General features: G+C 33.6%; 3 protein-coding genes and 1 pseudogene across 3 annotated transcripts; 1 reads left to right on the top strand and 3 right to left on the bottom strand.

The window, feature by feature from the left end:
• Nucleotides 1-132: 132 nt before the first annotated feature.
• Nucleotides 133-1,728, bottom strand: LOC120258395 (leucoanthocyanidin dioxygenase-like). The gene is made up of 2 exons (XM_039265781.1): nucleotides 1,098-1,728; nucleotides 133-995 (listed from the first exon to the last, which is right to left on the bottom strand). Exons 1-2 carry the CDS (start codon nucleotides 1,604-1,606, stop codon nucleotides 434-436), a joined length of 1,071 nt encoding a protein of 356 aa, XP_039121715.1. The 5' UTR covers nucleotides 1,607-1,728; the 3' UTR covers nucleotides 133-433.
• Nucleotides 1,729-8,114: 6,386 nt separating this feature from the next.
• Nucleotides 8,115-9,505, top strand: LOC120258314. The gene is made up of 5 exons (XM_039265678.1): nucleotides 8,115-8,259; nucleotides 8,332-8,360; nucleotides 8,476-8,886; nucleotides 8,970-9,214; nucleotides 9,256-9,505. Exons 1-5 carry the CDS (start codon nucleotides 8,115-8,117, stop codon nucleotides 9,503-9,505), a joined length of 1,080 nt encoding a protein of 359 aa, XP_039121612.1.
• Nucleotides 9,506-9,870: 365 nt separating this feature from the next.
• Nucleotides 9,871-11,240, bottom strand: LOC120258396 (protein STAY-GREEN homolog, chloroplastic-like). The gene is made up of 3 exons (XM_039265782.1): nucleotides 10,893-11,240; nucleotides 10,623-10,796; nucleotides 9,871-10,536 (listed from the first exon to the last, which is right to left on the bottom strand). The coding sequence occupies exons 1-3, from the start codon at nucleotides 11,004-11,006 to the stop codon at nucleotides 10,057-10,059; spliced, it is 768 nt and encodes a 255-aa protein (XP_039121716.1). The 5' UTR covers nucleotides 11,007-11,240; the 3' UTR covers nucleotides 9,871-10,056.
• A 5,990-nt stretch (nucleotides 11,241-17,230) lies between these two features.
• Nucleotides 17,231-17,776, bottom strand: LOC120258313 (annotated as a pseudogene).
• Between the last annotated feature and the right edge of the window lie 3,695 nt (nucleotides 17,777-21,471).

Raw genomic sequence — 21,471 nt, 5'->3', positions numbered from 1 at the left:
AATGAATATATTAACCACCTGCACTCGCTTGTCATGCTACAAACACATCATATTTTTTTATATAAAAATATAAACTATAATTTATTGGATATAAAACCAAATAGACCAACAAAAGCAAAACATCACATTATCTTTAAGAACAACCGTTATTAAAATTTTATTCCAATGAAACAGATATTATTTTTTTATATATAGTCCATTTATAAAATTTACGGACTAATTAATTTGTGAAGTAGAACGTCCGACTCATAAATTTATTTTAGACTGACTCAATGACCATGCATGCATCATCCCTGACCCACTCACCTGAAACAAATCCTTCCTACAGATAAAAAAGGTACACAACAACACATGATCAAAGAAGGCAGATGTTCATATATATATATATATATATATATATATATATCTTACTATATATATTAACCCCAGTGGATCATTTAGTAGCAGCCTCCTGCTCTTTCTTGAAGAGCTTCTGGCGCACATGCTGCGCGAAAGTGCGCGGTTCATACTTGGGCGGAACGTCATCGCTCACGAGTTCAGGCAACGGGCGCAGCAGCACCTTCTCCTTGTCTGGCTCGGCAAACACAGCCCAAGATATCCTCACCTTCTCCTTATTAACAAGCCCACGATGGAGCACACTCTTGTACAGGCCATTGGTGAGGATCTCAAGCGAGTCACCTACGTGGACGACAATGGAGTCAGGCACACACTTGGCCGAGACCCACTTGCCTTCGTAAAAGACCTGCAGGCCGGGGACGTTGTTGTGGAGGATGAAGGATAGGTGGCTGACGTCTGTGTGCGCTTCAACGCCAACGGCTAGGCTGGGTTGAGGACACTTTGGGTAGTAGTTTATCTTCATTTGGAGGAGAATGTTCTCCATTCCACCTGCTTCAGCCTCCAGCTTCTCGGCCGGGAGTCCGACGCCGAGGGAAAGGAGATTGAACATCTTTGTCATCACAACCCGGAGCTCTTTGGCAAACTCTTTTGTTACTTTACTGCATGCCAGAGCCCCATATATTCAACATTGTCAAAAATAAGTACTAAAACTAGTTTAAGAATTATGTGGAAGATGAGTATATAACAATTGCTATACTTACATATAATCTGGTGGATAACGAGGCCAAATGGACAAATTAGTCTGATTCTCAGGAAACATAAGGTGGAAGAAGTAGTCCTCCCACTCAAGCTGGCCAGATGCATTGTTAGCGAGCTTGCTCCCATAGCCTTGTATCATCCCTGAAGACTGGTCATTTGCGTACTTCTCCTTCTCCTCCAATGGCAAATCAAAGAACCGTTTGCCAGCCTCACGGAGACTATCAATGAGTTCAGCTGGTATGCCATGTCCAACGATGTGCATGACTCCCCAGTTCACAGCGGCAGAGCGCACCTCCTCAACGCACTGCTTGCGCACAGCCTCATCGTCGCTGTCGAACATCTTGATGTCAATGATGGGTATCTGTGGACCGTTAATTGATTTCTTCTCAGCTTCTAAAGCGTCGCCGAGATGGTCTCGCTCTGACTCGGGCCGCACGTACTCGGTGGGGATTTGGTCTATGCCGCTGCTTGCTAGGCTCTCGACCCGGGGAACGAACACCTTGGTGGCCATTGTTGCAGCTGAGGTTGGACGTGTGATTGGACTGCTACTAGGCTTTGTTTTCTCGATGAAGATGAGAATGAGCCACGGTTGGTGGTGGTTTATATAGATATTAGATGGTGGTGGATAGAAATATATTATATGGTGGTGAACACCTTGTTTATTTTATTTTATTTTATTTTATGTTAATCAAGATTATGATACTGTTCAACGTGTGTGTGTGTGTGTGTGTGTGTGTGTGTGTACTTGTGTGTTTATATACTAACACTTTTGTTGCACTACCTTTGAACGGAGGGTAGCTCACGCACCAAAAGAAAAAAGAAAAACAAAACGAAATAGGGTAAGAGAGGAAGATAACACGTGAAACTTAACTTCGAGAAGCTCCTGAAGTCTTAGAGACTAGTGACTAGCCCATCCACCAGTCACATGCTCTTATACCTTCAGGTCAAATGGCGCTACCAACCAACCATCTTCTTGCTTATTGGTTATTATTGTACTGTTCTTAACTCTAGTGTTATATTTTTTGGATATCAAAATAAAAGCAGTGAATCAAAAAGGAAACCAAAAATTGTTAATAATCTTTGAAAAATTTTAACGTCCTCTAAGGAAAGGTAACATTTGTATGAATTATTATCATATCTCATGAGAAATTTGTGACTGCTTGTTAATTTATCCATAGCAATGCTGGACAAATGCAAAAGTTTTACAAAATTTTAATTATTGGCTTTAATTTTTTTTATAAAGGTGATAATTAAGCATCATCAAAGGACTTAGGGTAGCTTAACAATCTTAGAAATTTGCCATATTTAATAGGCAAATATATACACAAGACAATGAGAGCCTGCCACATACACTAAAAAATAATATATTATGAAACATAATCTCAAAATAGTAAATCAACTACCATGCAATTCTAGAAAGATAGAGAGTATAATTCCTCTTATAAAGGACCCACACCAAAATATAGTGAACAATTAATAAATAGTGCTATACATCACTGATGGTCTAGTGCAGTGATCTAGTGTGCAATATATGAATAGTCTAACATTATTCTTATTTATAACATATACTTTGTGTATTTATTTTATTTTTTTTTGTAATAGTTTAACAATATCCTTTACTTAAAAGATGATTTTTTTTTTTACAAAGGCGACAAGCACCATGACAGAGATATATAGACACGAAAGTGCACCAGCCACAGTGGCTTAAAGAATCTTTAGAGATAAATCTCGCTACCATGTAACTAAATAGGAGAAAAAATGTCATGCCCGACCCGTGGGCTCACACGTGACAATTGCCACGACAACCTCAGGAGGGATACCCACGCCACTCACCCTCGATTGAGTCTCCGTAAAGGCTAATAAAATCCATGTAATAAGCAAAACTGACAGAATATACAAAAATAATGAATACACATATATAGAAGGGAAGCAACAATATAATAACTTGGTTGTTAGTGTCTATATTTGGTGTCCTTGATTTATTCAATCTTGTATATTTGTCATATTTATATTTGGTCACTTGTATATTTGGTATAATTATATTTAGCCAACTGTACATATAAGGATCTAGGAATAAACTTAGGCATATACAATCTTGTATTCTTATATATATGTTCTCAATATACATGTAGGCTCATCAAGCCTTATTCCTCTTCATTGGTAGAAGAGTTCAATGAAATATGCTCGTCACAAGTACAACAAAGTTTCAAAGAACTAAACAAGTAAGCAAACCAAGCATACATAGTTCAAACACAGTAGTGGATCCATGTCTTTATACAACATGTTAATCCTGAAAGGATAACATACATGATACCAAAAATGAGTAAAGAAAAAAAGATGACAAATACCCAGCACTTCGCCTCGCCGCCAAGCTACTAGCGGCTAGAGCTTGGAAAAAAGGGAGAGGGTGAGTAATCTAAGTTACTCAGTGAGTGGGTTAAAACAATTCTAATAGAATACAACAAAATATTCGATAAAAACTACAAAGCTAGGATTTTGCCATAATACAAAAAGATTAGAACATATTATCATACAATAGTATACACAAGTGTATAAAAACCATAGATAGCATAAAAGAATTCTTTTGCTCAAATGAGGGTTTCAACATTTATAACTCATGAATAGTAAAATATGAGTTTTAAACCATAAAACGTTATTCCCGCCATCAAATAAATTTACTTTCCAAATAATGTACAAGAGATCACCTGTCAAGGTTTACTTTGCATAAAAACATAAGTTCTTTAAAAATACGAAGTTTGCATCCTAAGCAAACAGGTAGTGGCCTAGAAATCTCTCTAAACTCTAACCGTGGTCGAGGCTAAGTTCAGAGCCGTTAAGGTTCTCATGTCTTTGATTTTGTCCTATCGATCCACCGGGTGATGATCTCGGCTTCCCGATGAATATCCAATCATGGCTCTACACTCGCACCTAAACTGGACCAATAACTCATTTAGTCTTCCACGCCACCTCAATAGACTGGCCGCGAAGATCGTCTACTATAGTAGGATGTCACCATAAAAAAAAAATGCAATACATGCAGCTTCTCATAGAGTCCATATCCAGGACAACATTCAAATATTGAAAATAGCTGTCATTTTCACAATTATCAATGCTAGGAGCATGTTTGAATAACCAAAGCCTCATAAATCATTTCAACTCAAAATATAAGTATAATCATAAACACATTCATTTAACATCAAGAGTTTCATATATGGTTCTATAGCATAGGAATTTCCTTCCAAGCCGACCAAAACATCAATTCAATACGATAAAAAAACATGAAATACTTTAAAATAGAGTAATAGAAATCTTTAGATAATATTCTAATAAAATTATGTAAATTACAAATCCCACTAACGACTCAGGCGAGAAAACCACAAGAAAGCTACTCCTCCGCCTGCTCTTTGTCTCGCGACGAGCCCTCACCACCAAACCAACCAAACACACACACAAGCAACAAAGTAAGCCAAACAAATACCAAGAAACCCTGAATTAAACATCCAATGCAACCTCAAACGAGACCTAGGGTTGACTCAAAATGGGGTTCTAGGGTTTCCAATGAACTCTTAAGCATCTGAAACTTCACTCTAACCAAAAAAGCCAAAGAAACAACTAAAGTTCACTGGTACTACAGTACTGCTATAGTAACCCCGAGCTATAGTAACTGTGTTTCCTGCAAAAATCTGGTTCTAGGTTACATTCAACTATAGAGGAACAACAATGTAAAATATCATCACAAATTCTAACAATCACTGAGCAAGAAAGGAGGATAAATTTCAAGCTTTTTCCAACTCACAACTCAAACTACAGTACCCATGCTACATTACCACAAAAAAGTTACAGTACTAGCCTGAAAATATTACAATAACATGCTTGGAAAGTTGTGTTATAAAAAAAAAAAATACTATTCCTCCTATAGTGGACTGATCCCAAAATTAAAATAGTATTAAATACTCGATCTGATGTACAATGCATGAATAATATTAATATCGATAAATAATTTTGATCATACAAAGATTTTGAATCCCAATATCTTTGTCCACTTTATGATGAATTATCAATAGATTACTGGCTAGCAGTTTCCCCAAAAGATCATCAATATACAAAACTCTAAATTTTTAAATCAAAATTAAAAAAAAAAACCCTGCTCTCTGGCTGGTGCGCTTTCAAATTATCCATTCATATAATAGACCTATTCTAGGTCAAGTAGAATTCAACTATTAGTAAGATTTTATACCAAATGCTACGAAAAATTCATTTCTAGAAGCTAGATTTAACTTAATCATATCTTCAATAGGGGCAGGGATTCTAGGTTAATATTACCATCAATTTCTAATGCGGATCTAATTATTTATTTTGTTTTTTAAATAAAATAATTCATTTTGTACTAATAACTTCTTCACTCATACAAAATATTTATTTTAAGAAAAACCTAAAATCAAAATTCAAAACTCATATAAAATAAAAGTATAAATATATCAAAATATTAACTCTCACATTTGTACGTATTTTTAACTTTTTTTAAGATAAGATGTGCTAACAGCACCCTATTTTCTCCTTCACTTCTGGTGAGAGAATTTTATCCATGTATTGTTTTCTTTTTCTCAATAAATCAGTAGTTTATCCACTTTTCATTAAAAAAAAGAAAAAAAAAAAACCACCTATTTAAGAAGAAAAAAACAACACTTTTGTGTCCAAGACTTAATGTTCAATTTTTTTTATTGTTTTATCACATATGCAATAGAGGAGTTGGTATCTCTTTGACGTTCTTTTCTTTAATCAAAGGTTGAAGATAATAAATTTTATTTTCATGCACATTTACGAATTACATAAAATTATCCGTAAATGAATAATAATATTTATTTGATTAAGTGTATCTCTAAAAAAAGCTCGCACCATCAACTTCTTAAGGAAATAACAATATTGTGAAATTGACCATCAATATTTTTTAAAAATAATAATATTATAAAAGCTGACCATGCAAAGCTCAAAAGAGTTCGTGCACAGCAACCCAAATGCTAAATTAATTTGAAAAATCAAATTAAATAATTTCTCAGTCAAATGACCAGAACAAAACTATCCCCAACCACCGTAGGACAAAAGCTGTTTTTAATTCAATATATATTTATTTTTTTAAAATTAGATAAATCGCATTCCTTAATGAAAAACAAACAAAACAAACGACATGCATGGTGACATTCACAAGAATAAATCAACACAAAAAACACCTACTAAAAATAGAGAGACCAGACTAATAAGATTTAAAACATACAAAATAGCATACGACCCTAAGTGAGAAAGAGGGAGATTCTCCCTATACAGTTAATGAAGATTTTCAAACTTATTCAGCTGAAGATAATTTGTTGTCTCACCAAGATTTGTCACAACATCATTATGAGATTTTAGAAACTCTAAAGTATGCTTAATAATGGTGACTAAATGTTCTCACATAGCTCTTAGTCTTTGGAGTTACATTCACCCACACAAGGAGCATATGATAAGTTTTAACAATGATTGATGTGAGAGAAAACAATTTTGCTTTAAAAATGTGTGTCTAAATATTCCATATTATTCTATAAATCATTCATAGTATGCATGAGAGAACTAAGCCTAATAACTTGGCCAAAAAATTATTAAATCTTTTTAGTAAATAGATAGTGGAAGAAAAAATAGCAACCGATAAAAGACTTTGCAAAATTGTCAAATTCTCTTAGCGAACAAGCAATAGAAAAAAAAGATAATCAACTGATACAATTACAGCATGACATAGAGTACAAATAATAACCAGTAATTTATTGCTTTTTTTGCAAAAATTTTCAATGTAAAGACACGATTGTCCCCGGCAAGATAATTGAAAAGACTTGTTTTCCGCATTCCACATCATTAATAAATATTTTTAATTATATATCATAGGATTAATAGTATTAGAATTAAAATACTATTTTATTGTAAATCACAATAGTTAGATCTTTTATTCAATAACTTTTTGCCACTGTTGCATGGAGTAGAGACTATGCAGTGTTTTGATGAAAAGAAAGTAATGAAGGAATTGAACCCAATAACAAAGTGAAGCCAGACAACGTAACAACATTTAGGAGTACTCAAGGCCACCTTTGATTGTTCACATGGGATGAAAATTGACACTCTGCCTTGTTCACGGACACGGTCATTGAAACTCAAACTGTACTTTCAAACTCAGATTGTACTTTCTATTAACTCTCCTGCCATCCTTGATGATTTCAATTGAAAAGCTTTTCACCATGATCCAAAGACCTCATATTAACATATAAATCAACTGTTGTTCCGCTATAAAATAAAACACTCCATTATAACATTACCTTATTCATGAAATAATAATGATATGACTTAAAAAGTAGTCTCAATCTTTAGCTCTTAACACGTATTTTTTACTATAACAATGAGCTACATTTATATGTTATATAATTCTCTTTTTTTTTTTTAATAAAAATTAGTATAACACTTTATATGCATGGCTATATAAAGAGCAAGGAAGAGACAAACAACTTTGAAATTTGAAAACCAAGAAATTGACGAAGGTGTTAACCCCACCACACTATCCGGCCACAATAAAACCAGGACACGAGCTGTACGGACTGCACCAATGTCATACAAAATTTAAAATAAATTAATTAATTCAAAACCAAATCAGGACATAAAGTGAAGGAACAATTCACCCCATCTCTGTTTTTACCTCCCCTGCATCTCAAACTGTAATCAATTCAATCCCTCTGGTTCTGTGGTCCTTATTCATTTGTCACATCCATTGAACCACTGAAATCCCAAAAAAAACTACAGACTGAAACTACAGGGAGAGGTGAGCAAGTAGCAGCTGACCATGACTTGTGTCCACATTTCAATTCCCAATGTGGTATGATTAACAACTTCCTGCTGTTCTTCCTGTCCTGTCTTTTCCATCTCTTATTAGTCTCCCTTTAAACCCTTCTCTATTTACCTTTCTTTATTGTCCTATATATAGATAGATAGAAACAGAGCAGAAAATGCAGAGGGAGAAGAAGATGGGAAGAGAGTGGCAAAAGAGTTCAGGTTGCATGAGTGGAATGCTGCATTTCATTGACTTTCATCAGCTTCTCTTCACCAACAGGAGAACAGCAGAGCAACACACTGCTCTAACTAATCTTCAAGGCAAGGACTCTATAGCATCATTTTCTTAGCATGGTTTCTTGATTTTGATTATTTTACTTTTTTTGGTGTCAGGCTTGGAAGAAGGCCAATGTGAAGCTCCAGTGAGTTCATTCATGCCTCCAAATTTACTTCAAGTTTTCATACATACTTGTGTGTGTATTTTTATATATCTATAGATATATATGTTGAAGTTTTTGTTTTTTATGTTTGTTTTAGTTAGAGATGAGGATACATGCAGTGAGAACTTGGACAGAGAAGAAAAGAGAAAAGATGGCATTTTTCTTAGAGGAAGAGAGAAGGAGCTCACAAGTAGAATCACCAAGGTCTCCAAGCATTGTAGCACGTCTCATGGGTTTAGAGTTGGTGCCTGAGAATAATCCGCATGATCATTCTCTGAAGAAGAAAAACAAGAACAACGAACAACATCATCTTAGGAAACCACTTCAAGTCAAGAACTCCAACACCATTAACCATTCCTCTCCTCCTTCCCCACTTCCTCCCAAGCTTAAATCTAGACTTAAAGCTAGTTCAAGACATGGATATAATAACGAGAATGAGAATGAGAATGTTGTTAAAGAAGTGAAGAAGCACTGCAAGAAAAACAAAGAAGCAAAGAAGAACATACTGGTACTTCTCGTACTACTATATATATATATATATATTTGCAAAGATATCATCTATTTTATGTGTGAGTTTTGAAATGAACACAGTGTTCAAGAACAGAGGAACAAGAGGATGAATACCAGTACGTGAGGTTAGTGTTGGATTATGCGTTGAAGTTCCAATGCTTAAACTCTGAAGCCATCTTCAACTTGTTGGAGCTGGAACTGGAGTTCCCAAGTTACAGCCAGTTACAGCTACAGGTGGAACAGGAAACTACTGTTCCATTTGGTTGGAGAGATTGTTGGGAGATCTCACTCATGGCCATGGATTTACAAACAACATGCTTGAAAGAGTATGGAGGGAGATAAGGAGTTGTCCATTGGCTGACTGCAGGGTTATTGGTGACATTGATGCGTTGGTTGAGGGGGATATAGTGCTGGGAAATGTGCGGAGGTTGATGAGGCACCCGGCGGTGGTCGAAGAGGAGGCCCAAGTGGTGGCCGAGGTGGAGAAAGACATTGTTGATGAGCTTGTCAATGAGATGGTGATGATGATGAGTTGGGTTGGTTTCAATGGCATGGTGAGGGTTCGCCGGAGATGGATGACAAATGAGACACTCTCATTGAGGCATATTTATGTCTAGTTTCTAATGTTTAATATATTAATTTATTATATATAGATATATAACAGTAGATAAAAGAAAGCACTGCAAGCAAATCAGAGAAAAATAAGTTTATGAATGACTGTGAACAGTCTTCACAAATTGTTATGCTTTGTGTGTATGCTTTGAATAATGTTATTCGTTCCGAGAAAAACTTTTTGAAATTTGTGACCGGAGGCTAACTCCATAAATTGAGTTAAATAGGGTTAGCATCTTCACCTCTGGGGTTAAAAAAACACTCCTTTGAGAGGTTTGTTTTGAGACACTAATTCAGAAAATTTTCTCCGGAATGTATGATATTAAATTTAATGACGAAATTGATAGAAATGAGTATAGATAAATAAATATTTCAGTCTAATTGAATAAAATATTATTAAAGATAAAAATAAAATCCACTAAACACACACCCCTGTTCATATGTCATTGAGAAACAGAGAGGTCCTGCACTATCACATTCTAGACTTATGTACACATTACATTACCCCATCCATAAATGAATTAATCAATCCCAATGTCTAAAGACAACACCAACACTACTGAAGTTGTTGCTCACTTGATCCATGAACCTGTTCAAATTTCTCCGATTCATGAGACCAAGGAATCAAACTGTAAGGAGGAAAACAACACTCACAGTCCACCTCACATGACTTGGGTGTTCTCAACTCCTCCTCTGTTACCAAACTATGATCTTTGCCAACCATGGCTGCATCTCTGAGTTCTCCCCAACACTCAACCTTATTAAACTCAGCCATGTTTGAGTGAAAGTAAACCCAAACCATAGCCTTCTCTAACTCTGGATAATTCTCAAACAAGTTCCCATCTCCATGTGCAAAAGCCTTCAATACAACAGGTAGTTCTTTGGAAAATATATAATAACGTAACCTGGCTACAAGGTTAAGCAGGAAATGACCTCCACTTATGTGACAGTGCACATGGAGTGACATCTTTCCTTTCACTTTCCTCCACTCTGCCACCACTTCATCTCTTTGCAGCCTGTTGTACCATCCTTCAAACTTCATGCATGCATAACAATGAATTAATCAATCCATCTCTCTTCAAATATGTATATATACATATATGTATATAGATAGATAAATACCTGTGCACAATTGATGGTGTTGGAGATAGCTAGAGTGATGATGGAGGTGAAGTCACTGTGAGTGAGAGTGTAGGCTCTAGGAAGGCTGCCAGGGTGCTTCTCTCCATCAACTCCCAAGAAAACAACCTTAAGTTTGGAAGCCTCAAAAATTGCTGGGCCAAACAACCTTGCCACCTTCACTCACTAAAACAAATCTTAAGCATGTGATGAGAAAAGATTAAAAAAAAAAAAGAAAAAGAGTTCTTATTTAAATAAGCATAATTCACCTACCGGAACCATTGATCTGTTTTTACTACTAATTCGACGTCGAAAAGATCGGCATGCCGGTGAAAACTGCTCTGGTTTTGATGGTGGCAGCATGAGTGCTGCTGCAGTAGATCCCATGGTTGTGGAATGAGAGAGCTTGAGAAGATGATGGATGGATGGAAGAGAGGAAGAGTAATACGGCACTAGAGCTATAATGAGAAGCTTGTGTTGAGACTTTTGGTTTGTAATTTGAATACTTGCATTTGGGAGTAGCAATCTATCGCTGTTGCTTACTTGAGGAGGTTAGTTTAGTGTGGGAAAGATTCAAAAGAATGGTGCGTGTGGGAATTGTGATCACTTGTGTGGCATTTGCTTGGATGGTTTGGATTGTAAGTCTCTTGGAAGGAAAAGAAGCATCCGTCTTTGAAATGAAGTCTCTTGAAACTTGAAAGGAAAAGAATCATCCTTCTTTGAAATGGAAGGCTTACGGTAAAAGAAAAAAAAAAGAGAGAGAGAGAGAGAGGGTTTTGGAGTGATTGATGGGCTTGGAATCAGATGCAGTCATACAAGTCCATTATATATCTTTTGAATTTCTCTCTTCTTTTGGATTTTGGTTGATATTAAATGAATGAACAATATCTCTGTCATTTCTTTAAAAAATAAAATATAAAAATTTATTAACTAAACTCTTTTAAAATTTAAAAAAAAATTCATTTATATCTTGTCAAATAGATTAAATGAAAATTTTAATTTAACTGATATTATATTTCAAATATTGGTCTTTAAAATTTAAAGCGAACTATATTTTTTCCAAAAAAAAAAAGTTTGGTAAAAGATAAGAGGGATTATAAACTACAACGTGAAAATAAAATAAAAAACTATATTAAAAAAAAGTTTCGCCAACATTAGGTATCTCTTAACAATTTGTGTTCTGTTTAGTTTGCTTGCTTTTTTTTTTAAAAAAAAAAATGGATAAACCAATTCAATTAAACAACCAGAGCTTGCTCGTGTTTCACTTTCACTGACTTCATTGTTCTTTTATACCGTGTTTTTATTTTATTTTTGTTTTTGTTATTTTTTCTGTTTTTCTCTTGTATTATTAATAGTAAATAAATTTAGTAATTTATTCAATTTTTTAATTAAAAAAACTAATGATAGTATAGAAATAATTTGCGAAATACATCATTCATATGAAATGGTTTTATTTAACCAAAAAAGTTTTATTTTATTTTATTTTTTGTTTGTACTTGGTCAAGTTAGGGATATGTCTTTAATGAATTTATTGCTAAATAATTGAAAAACGTTTAACAAGCTATCAAGGACAAAATTCTTTTGTTTTGGAATCCAATGGAATTCTTAACATGTACTGTCTATGCTCCAATTAATTATTTTAATTAAAGTATGTTGACTTTAATGTCATGAAGGATCAAACTTCTGATGAGATTTAATGATGTATGATACCTTGAATTAATACGAGAAGTAAAATTTTGCCCGTTTGGTATTTTGCAAGTATGGTATTATTATATTATTTTATATATATATATATATATATATATATTATGGATTTATTGAGAGAAACATGTGAAACGAGAGACTGATTGAATATTTGTGTTGTTAGATTTATATAAAGAGTGATTGGTTCAAGACAGACCAAGAGTCACTATTGACTTCCATGTTTTCCGGGTTCTTGTGGTTGGATAAACCAAATTGAGTGCTATCAGCACCAATGTCTAAACAAAATCAAGGAAAATGTGTCTTTTGTTACTGGTTAGACTTATTCATCTTATGTGTGGATATGGACTAAATATAGAAATATCTTAAATATTTTATGTCTTTTGTTTGGATTCTTACATCTTTGGACTTGGAAAAAAAATAAATAAATAAATTGGAGGAGTTAATTCTGATTTTTTTTTTTAAAAAAAAAAATCTCAACTTTGTGAGTTTTTTTAGTTGTTTCATTTATAAAAGTCATCTTTTAATTTAATTTAAGAACAAAATGTATATTTTAATATGTAATGGATTGGATACAGATATTGATTGATCATTTCACGAGAGTTTTATAATATTTTTTTGGTTTATTTATTGGCTTATTTATTTTGTGATTATTTAGAATTAATAATTTTTTTAAATTCTTTTCTATAATTTTGAATATATTTATCATTTATTTTCAATAAAATCTGATCTACTTTGTTAAAAAAAATTAAAAATTAATCTACTGTAATCATAAAAGATTTCCAACAAATAAATTGACACAGAAGTACAATATAAAAATTATAAAAAATAACAAGGTAGTAGAGCAATAGTGTAACGTAGAAATCAGCACAAAATATATATATATATATATATATTTTATACAAAGAATCAGCACAAAATTCTAACACACACACACATATATATACAATCAAGGGATTTTTATTATTTTATGAATTATACTATATAAAAATATTAGTGAAAAACATTGACACAACCCCACAACCTTCATATTGGAAGTATTATAAATTTTTCCTTGCCCCCAAATGAAAGGTTGAGCAATCAATTATCTTTCACAACAGCATTGATTGAGGTAAAGGGGGTGTTTGATTGATATGCTCGGAACGGAAATGAAAATGCAGTAAATCCAAACATTTGTTTGAATGACATGAATGAAATGAGAGAAGAGTGAGTGGGGAGTGAATAATCCTCCCAAAAATAAAAGGATAGCTCATTCCCCTTTTTTTTCTTAGAGAGAAATGATCAATTTACCCATTTTATTTAATAATTAAAATAATAAATAAATAATTTAAAAAACAATTATTAATTAAAAGAATAATAATAATAATTTAATTTAATATAATAATTAAGTAGATAATTTTAATAATAATTAATAATTAAAATGAAATAATAATAACTAATAATTAAAGTTAAATATTTATTTGTAATAATTAATTAGTTAGGAAAAAAATATCTTTATTATTTATTTAAAATATTTTTAAACATGTAATTAGTTATTTATTATAGTTAATTAATTGCTAATTAATGATATTAATAAAAATTTTAAGATTTGGTGACCTATAAAGTTAAATATTTATTTATAACAATTAATTTACTTTTTTTTACTTTATATAATATTAATTTGCATGAAGGGCATAATAATAATTTTATCATTTTTTTTTCACTTTCCTCATTCACAATAAACTACCTCCCCAATCCGTCCAATCAAATATATAGAGTTTTCATTCCCATTTTTTCTCTAATCCTTCTCATTGTCATTACTTTTTCACTCCACTCCATTCCTTACAACCAAACGGCCCAAGTAATATAATTATTTTATCATATTAAAAAAATATTAATAAAAAATTTTATTACTCGACCAATTTAAAAATAAATACTGATTTTAATTATATATTTTTATTTACTTCAATTAAAAATAGATATTAAAAATTTATCATACTTAAATATTTATTTTAGTTCTAAAATTTTTAAAATAATATTTTTTAAATGAGACAAATATGCTAAATTATATATATATAATAGGATGTGCTAGAGATCTCTCTATTTTTAAAACACGGAAAATCTAGTCCACTTTATGATGGTGGTTTGGTTTTCCATCCACTTATAGCAATGTGGCTTTATTAAAGATTAAAATATTATTTAAAAGTTATTTTTTAGGAAAAAAATTTAGATTAATAGTCTCCCTCTTTTATGATAATATTGTTTAAAAATTATTCATCATCCTACTCCCTGATAATCACTATATAGCTAGCATGTAGACTTCATGAGAAACAACTTTTCTATTTATCTCAAACACAAACAAAGTTTATACAATCCAAGAAAAATCACAGAAGATGAAGAAGCTCAGCTGAAAATCAGAAAAAACTCTTACTTTAACTATCTATATGAAGAGTATTTAACTAACTGAAAGTTTAGTACTCAAAACGAAATAAACTAAGTGACTCAGCTAGCCACGTGCAGCATCCTGGTGCATCTAACCGCTTCACAAGCTTGCCTCGAACTAATGCACACCATCTTGATGATCAAATCTGAACCACACAACCAAAGAAGCTAACCCTGATGCTGGACTAAGCTAACCCCGATTCTGGACTTAACCTCTGCCTCGAACTTACTCTCCATCCATGATCAAATCAATCTCAGCCGTTGGTTTCTTTCCACCCATCTGCTAACGGAAATTCAAACACATGAAAAGACATTCTTACCCCTTAATTGTTTTATATTTCCACCAGGACAACCTCTTCTCCTCAGCTCTGATCTTTTCTGCAGAATGCTTCAATTACTGACAACACTCCCAGCTACCACATCAGCGTCGCTTTTCACCATGTTGCACCACTAGGGAACGAGGTTTAGTCACCAGTTTGTCACACCCCGAACCCAGCTCGCCAGGCCCAGTGCGCTGACAAATGGCCGCACACATACAAAGCCGAAACCAAGTAGGCATGCAAGGCCTCGAAACCTGGTCCAAAACAGAACATACAATCTAACAGAGCTGTAAAATCAAAAGTCAAAAACAGAAATTCACAAGGTTCAAAATTCCAACTATCAAGTACAAGATGGTGCTCTATAAATAAAACACATACTCACACAGACAGAACAACAACTCAAATTTATAAAGGATCAAAATCACAATCTCTCGCTAGATGTCTGTTGTACTATTCACTCCTGATAAATTATTTAAACCTTTCAGATAATTCTAATCCAAAATAAAATATCATTAAAATAATTTAAAATAATTCCAATAATAATAATAATTAATTAATTAAAAATATAAATAAATACATAAAATCATTATTTTTCTCAAAATTTCCAGATGTTCAGAAAACTAAAGTATATACATATAATATGATTTATATGTAGGATACTTACCTGATTAACAACCAGATTTTTGAATTCTTACACCAATCGATTATTTCTCAGGAAGTCCTAATTTGGGAATAACCCATCAGAATTACAAGTAAACAAATTCTAAAATTCACACGAATGCAAAAACAAATTAAACACTAACAAAATTACCAAGGTCAAGACCAATAACCAATTCACCTACAAACCTTAAGATTAAAATCAGCGTAGCTTTGCAAATTCTAACCCAAATCAAAAATTTTAAACTTAAGAGAAAACTAGGCATCTTCATCTAAAACATATCCAAACCTCACAATGATTTGAGACCTATAGAATTTAAGCCACCAGTATTAAAAATCATATGTAAACCAACAGTTTCAGACATGCCTATTCCAATAAAAAATATCTCACAACATATAACTTCAAAAGTAATACAATTTTAATGACAATAAGATATCTCGGAAATGAACAACTTTCATATGTTTTACCTTATCCAGTTCAATCTTCATGATCATCAAAAATGACCATAATTCTTCAGGCTATGCACAAAAATATCATCCGAGACACTTATACCAATAGGGCTATATCTCACAAACTACAGATGCATAAAATCTAAAATTTTGCAAGTATTTAGGTAACATCAAACTATATAACTTTGTTACATTACTCTTCTCCAAATTCCATATACAAGACCATCAAATTGTCTAAGCAATCATTATATTCTCTGCAGAAATAGTATTGAGCACACCTATAGTAATCTGATCATATCTCACAATTTACATGGCTAAAAATTCTGAAATTTTGCAGAGTCAAATATAACATCGTCCTATATAACTTTCTTATATAAATATAAATCTAAAACAGAACTTACAATTATGAAAATAATCAAAAACTGTTCAAGGGCTGAACATAAATCCTGTTCGTGTCACCTGCGTCTAAAAATTTATAATTTGCAGGATACTACTCCAAAAATTCTGAAAATTGGTAGCAAGCTAAACAAGATCTCAATCTACAATTTTTCTATTTTGATCTCTTCCAAATTCCATCTCTAGATCTTTGAAATAAATTAGATATCTCTACTGTGCTAACAGGGACTTTCTGAATTTTATCCTCAAATTAAAATCAAATCAATTCTCACAAAACCCTAACCCTAACTAGTAACATGTCACAAACAAGCATAAGAAAGAGCAATAACAAAATAACTCAGAACCTTACCTCAACAATAATAGTGAAACGAAATCCGTGACGATGAGACCCTTCTCCCATCCTCGTCGCCGACACCACCTGCAAAATGGAAGAGAAAGAGATGAGGCAAGTCTCTCTCTCTCTCTCTCTCTCTCCCCCTAAACGGTGATCTAAAAACCGAAGGGCTAAAGAGACGTTTGGGGTTTTGAAATTAAACAAAAACAAAATCAATGGCTAAGATTAAAAGTAAAACCAACGTCTAGGATTAAAAGATAAAAGCAGTGGCTAGGATTTGATTAAGGGGTGGGGCTCACACCGTTGATCAACCCAGCAATCCATCCTCCTCTTTAATGGAGAACGGTAAGAGAAGTAGGATCACAATGAGGGCCGGTGCCAAGTGTTTGATTAGGTCTTTAACAGGGAGGATAATAGGTAAGTCTCATTATAGAGTCATTCCCTTCAAAGAAGTCTCTAAGCCCTCTTATCCTATTCTAAAACTCACTCCCAAAACCTCTATTATCTCCAAACTTAGCTTGCTCATCACCTCAAAGCAGGTACACATCCCTAACAACTACAACAACAATGATAATAATAATATTAATAAGCACCAAGAAAGTATATATGTGTGCCGGTGTGCGTATGCATGTGCATGCCTTTGTTTGAAGTTTGAAATACACATGCATTAATTACCCAAGAAGGCGAAAGTCATGGGTAAGAGTTTGGTAAAAGTAGCCATGCATGAACGATGTTGGGAAAGAGAGAGAGAGAGAGAAGCAGAAAGAAAGAGTCTCCTTCCAAGGAAGCTTGGACGAGAAGCAGTTGGTGAAGCTGTTGGCATAGCTGCAGCACTCGCCAGGCAATCTTTGAGCTTTCTATTTGTCTTTGAGAGGCATGAGGAGAATGAGTCACTTGAAAAAGCCATGACGTTCACAAGCATCAATGATGATGCGAGACACATTGGACATGACAACGGAGTCACTGGAGAGGAATTCTTGAAGGTCTATGAGAGGGAGATGGATTTCCTTAACCGTGTGTCTTGTGTTGGCTTGTCCTTTTTCCCGAAAATAATTTTAAAATAATATTTTAATTTTTAATAAAACCACGTTAGCATAAATGGACGGAAAACTAAACTGCTGTCACAAAATCTACTGGATTTTTTTCCATTTAAGAAATAGAGATATTTTTATCAGTAAATTATAATAAAATGATATATTCAATATATTAGATGGCCCAAATAAAGGATTACACAATTTTGAATATGTGTCTTCCTTAGAGTTGTTGGATCAGTATTTTTTTTTTTTAATAAAATGGATAAATCACCATTTTTTTTTATCATCAATTTTTATTGGTTTTCCCCACCCTTACGATGTGTAAATACACAAAAATTTTCATGTAATTTTGTAATTAAAATAACATTTGTTTTAGAGACATTTCACAGTAAGAAATTCTATGGCAGACAGTTGCGGGATCATTTTACCGCCGCAAATTCGGTGCGGATCGTGAGGCACTAGAGCCCCAAATCTCACCATCGCCAGCCTACTCCAACGCCACGACCATTCCCGCCTTCTTGAATGATTGCCAGTTTGGCCGGCGGAAAGCTATGGGTATTTGCTTGCTCTGGGATCGACCAGGGGTGTGTTGCGCGTGGGGTTCTGGTTTGTTGAATGGAGATCCCATTTCAGGACGCATTTCCGGATGGGCATTAATCAGTGCGAATGGACGCTGTGCCGTGGGTCAGTTTCGGGGCGGAGAGAGACCAGAAGAATGATTCATTTGGGAGAACTCTTCTCCTTTTTTATCAATGATATCCGACGCCCGTGGAAACTCTTTCATTTCCCAGATAGGAGTATGTTCAGGTTCTCAAAGCCAATTTTCAAGGAAGAAAGAAATAAAAAAATGGGGCCGGGACTCTAGGAAGCAGCTGCAACAGGAGCTAAATATGCAACAGCAATCCAAGGACGCATACCCAGACGGAAACTAAGTTCCGGGCGGTCGTCGCTTGGCGCGAAGGCTGCTGGTTCGGGGGTAGGGTACGGTACTAAAGGTCCTCGGACTTCGCCGAGTAGCTCGAGCAGGAGTTTTTGAAAAGCTGATAAACGGAAGCCAAACGTCGGATGCCGCACGGCGGAAGGTTTATGTGAGGTTTTGATCTCTTGCTGCATTTGAATTCTCTATTCTTCTACTTTTTGTCCTCCAATAGTGATAAATTAGAGAAATTCCTGAGTTTCAGTGAAGAAATTAGAGAAATTATTGGTTTTTAGTGAAGAAACAGGAGATACCTAGGAGATGAAAGGGATTTACATGTAAATGTTGGCAAGAAATTTGCTTAGATTATCTCACATTTCTTATTTGATCTTCTTAATTTGGTGGCTGTTCCGAAATGAAATTTGTGCTAATTCTTAGTAGGTAAATGAAATTCTTTTTTGCTAGTACTATGATTATCCAACATTGGGAAATACTTAATGTTCCAGCTTAAACAGCTTGGTTAGGAACTTAGGATTAGGATTTCCAAATTATCGGGAGCTTGGTGATATTATTTATGAACCTCATTAGACATCCTTCCAGCATTTTAACTGCGCTAAACTATGGTAGTAAAATTGCCATTTTAAACAATTTTTTATTTTGGATAGTTTTACCCCCATGATTATGTGTTTTGTAAGAAAGCTCTTGGTTTTAGTTCGTGCTTTCAATTTCCAAATTTAATGAATCAAATTTGTACCCTCTCGGCTTCTTTTACTTGTATTGAGTGATTAATCTCTTGCTTGCATAATTGCATTGGTTTATGCAGTAAAAAAAAAGTTGATGCAGAATTTTACTTCGTTTTTCACTAACACGTATCCGTTGAGTTTTTCAACTTGGATTACCTGCAAAAAGTCTCCTAGGAACTAGTTGCCTGAGAGACAAGATGCGTATAATTAAGAGGTATGATAATGGAGCTTTATGATCTTTACAACACTTTCCTTTTTATATTTATAATTTCTTTCAGAAATAAATCACATTAATAGCATTACTTTGTTACTGGCATGGCATTACAATTGGTGAATTTATGATTTTAGTCGTCTTTATTCTTTAGAATCCTATGTGGGTAGACTGGCTGAAGCTGCCACATTAGCTAGTAACTTCAAGTCAGCCTTGTGTTCTCCATTTTAGCAAGGAAAGCATGCACATGCAGGTTTAGAAATAATACATGGAATGCGAATTTCCTTTGCTAACCAAAGCTGATAATTTAAAGGCCTGCTTGACTTATCCAGCAGGCCTTTTTTTATTCTCTAGTTTGATCTTATTATGGGATCCTAGCTCTAGTTTGTGACGTTTGTCTAAAACACAACCGAATTCTTGCAATTCACCTAATTCACCTTGACTATTTAATTCCAAAAGAAGGGGAAGGAAAAAAAACAAAAACTCTATCTTGACGTGGTCTAACTACTTATTTCATATTCCATCTTAATTAGGTGCAAATCTTCAACATAATCTTTTGTTGACCATTGCTTGGTATGCCTAATGGTTACGTCTTGAAAATCTAATGTTTAATCAGTTTTGTTATGCCATACCTGACTTGTACCTCACTGTACCAAGAATAATCTTTGTGTTGCCCTGTTGTCATGTGTAACGTTAGTCAACTTTTGGTTTCCTGGATGTATGTTCTTATTTTATTATCAGGATTTTCTTTCTTCTAATTTCTGCCTTGTATTGACACGTGTAACATTAGTCAATTTCAATGACAGCTGATAAGCCAAGAATTGCTGCCTTACTTGTTGTAGCAAATTTTACTACTATTAAGCAGATGGATGATAGATCATTTAAGCCAAAAAAATAAAAAAAAAATTGCAGCAACTTGTCGGTTGATGAAGCAGGATGATGGGATTCAGACCACTTAAGGCTGTCCATGAGCAAGGCCGACTTCACTTGACCAAACCATTTTTTTTTTTTTTAAATGGAATAAATCACTACATTTATTAAAGCAAATGAAAGTATAAGCTTGACCAAACCATTAGATAAACAATACTTAGGAATAAGATGCATTCAAATAATCGATTTTAGATTTTGTTGTCCAATGATACATGACAGATATTTTGATCCACTTTCTCGATGTCCACAGGAACAACGTTGAAGGATCATTGTTGTAATTTTTGGTCATTTGGTTTGGGTCTGGCATAACAATGTTTATATATTTTTGCATCATAGCAGTGCTAATGACTGGACCAATAATGTTAATTAATAGTTTGCTATAGAATAATGCCTATTTTGACCGAAAAGTAGGAGTTTTATTTTGAATGAGTTATCTTGCCAAGTTTATTTTTTTAAAAGAAATGGATAAATCACTTAAAAAAATAAATAAAAAATAAGTAACAAAAATCTTCAGAAGAGGAAAAAACCAAAACTAACAAACATGCGAGCACATACCAAAACAAACAACCTATATGAAGTTGTTCATGCTTTTTTTTTTTCTATTCTTTGCTTCTTTTTACTTTTTATAACTTTTTTTTTAATAAATTAAAAATTTATGAGTTTTATTAAAATAAAAAATTTACAAATTGCATTTTATTTCAACCATCTGATTTACAATATTTAACCGCATCATGTATTT

The sequence above is a fragment of the Dioscorea cayenensis genome, chromosome 4, assembly GCF_009730915.1.
Source record: "Dioscorea cayenensis subsp. rotundata cultivar TDr96_F1 chromosome 4, TDr96_F1_v2_PseudoChromosome.rev07_lg8_w22 25.fasta, whole genome shotgun sequence".
NCBI classification, from domain to species: Eukaryota; Viridiplantae; Streptophyta; class Magnoliopsida; order Dioscoreales; family Dioscoreaceae; genus Dioscorea; species Dioscorea cayenensis.
This window is presented reverse-complemented; position numbering and strand designations above follow the sequence as displayed.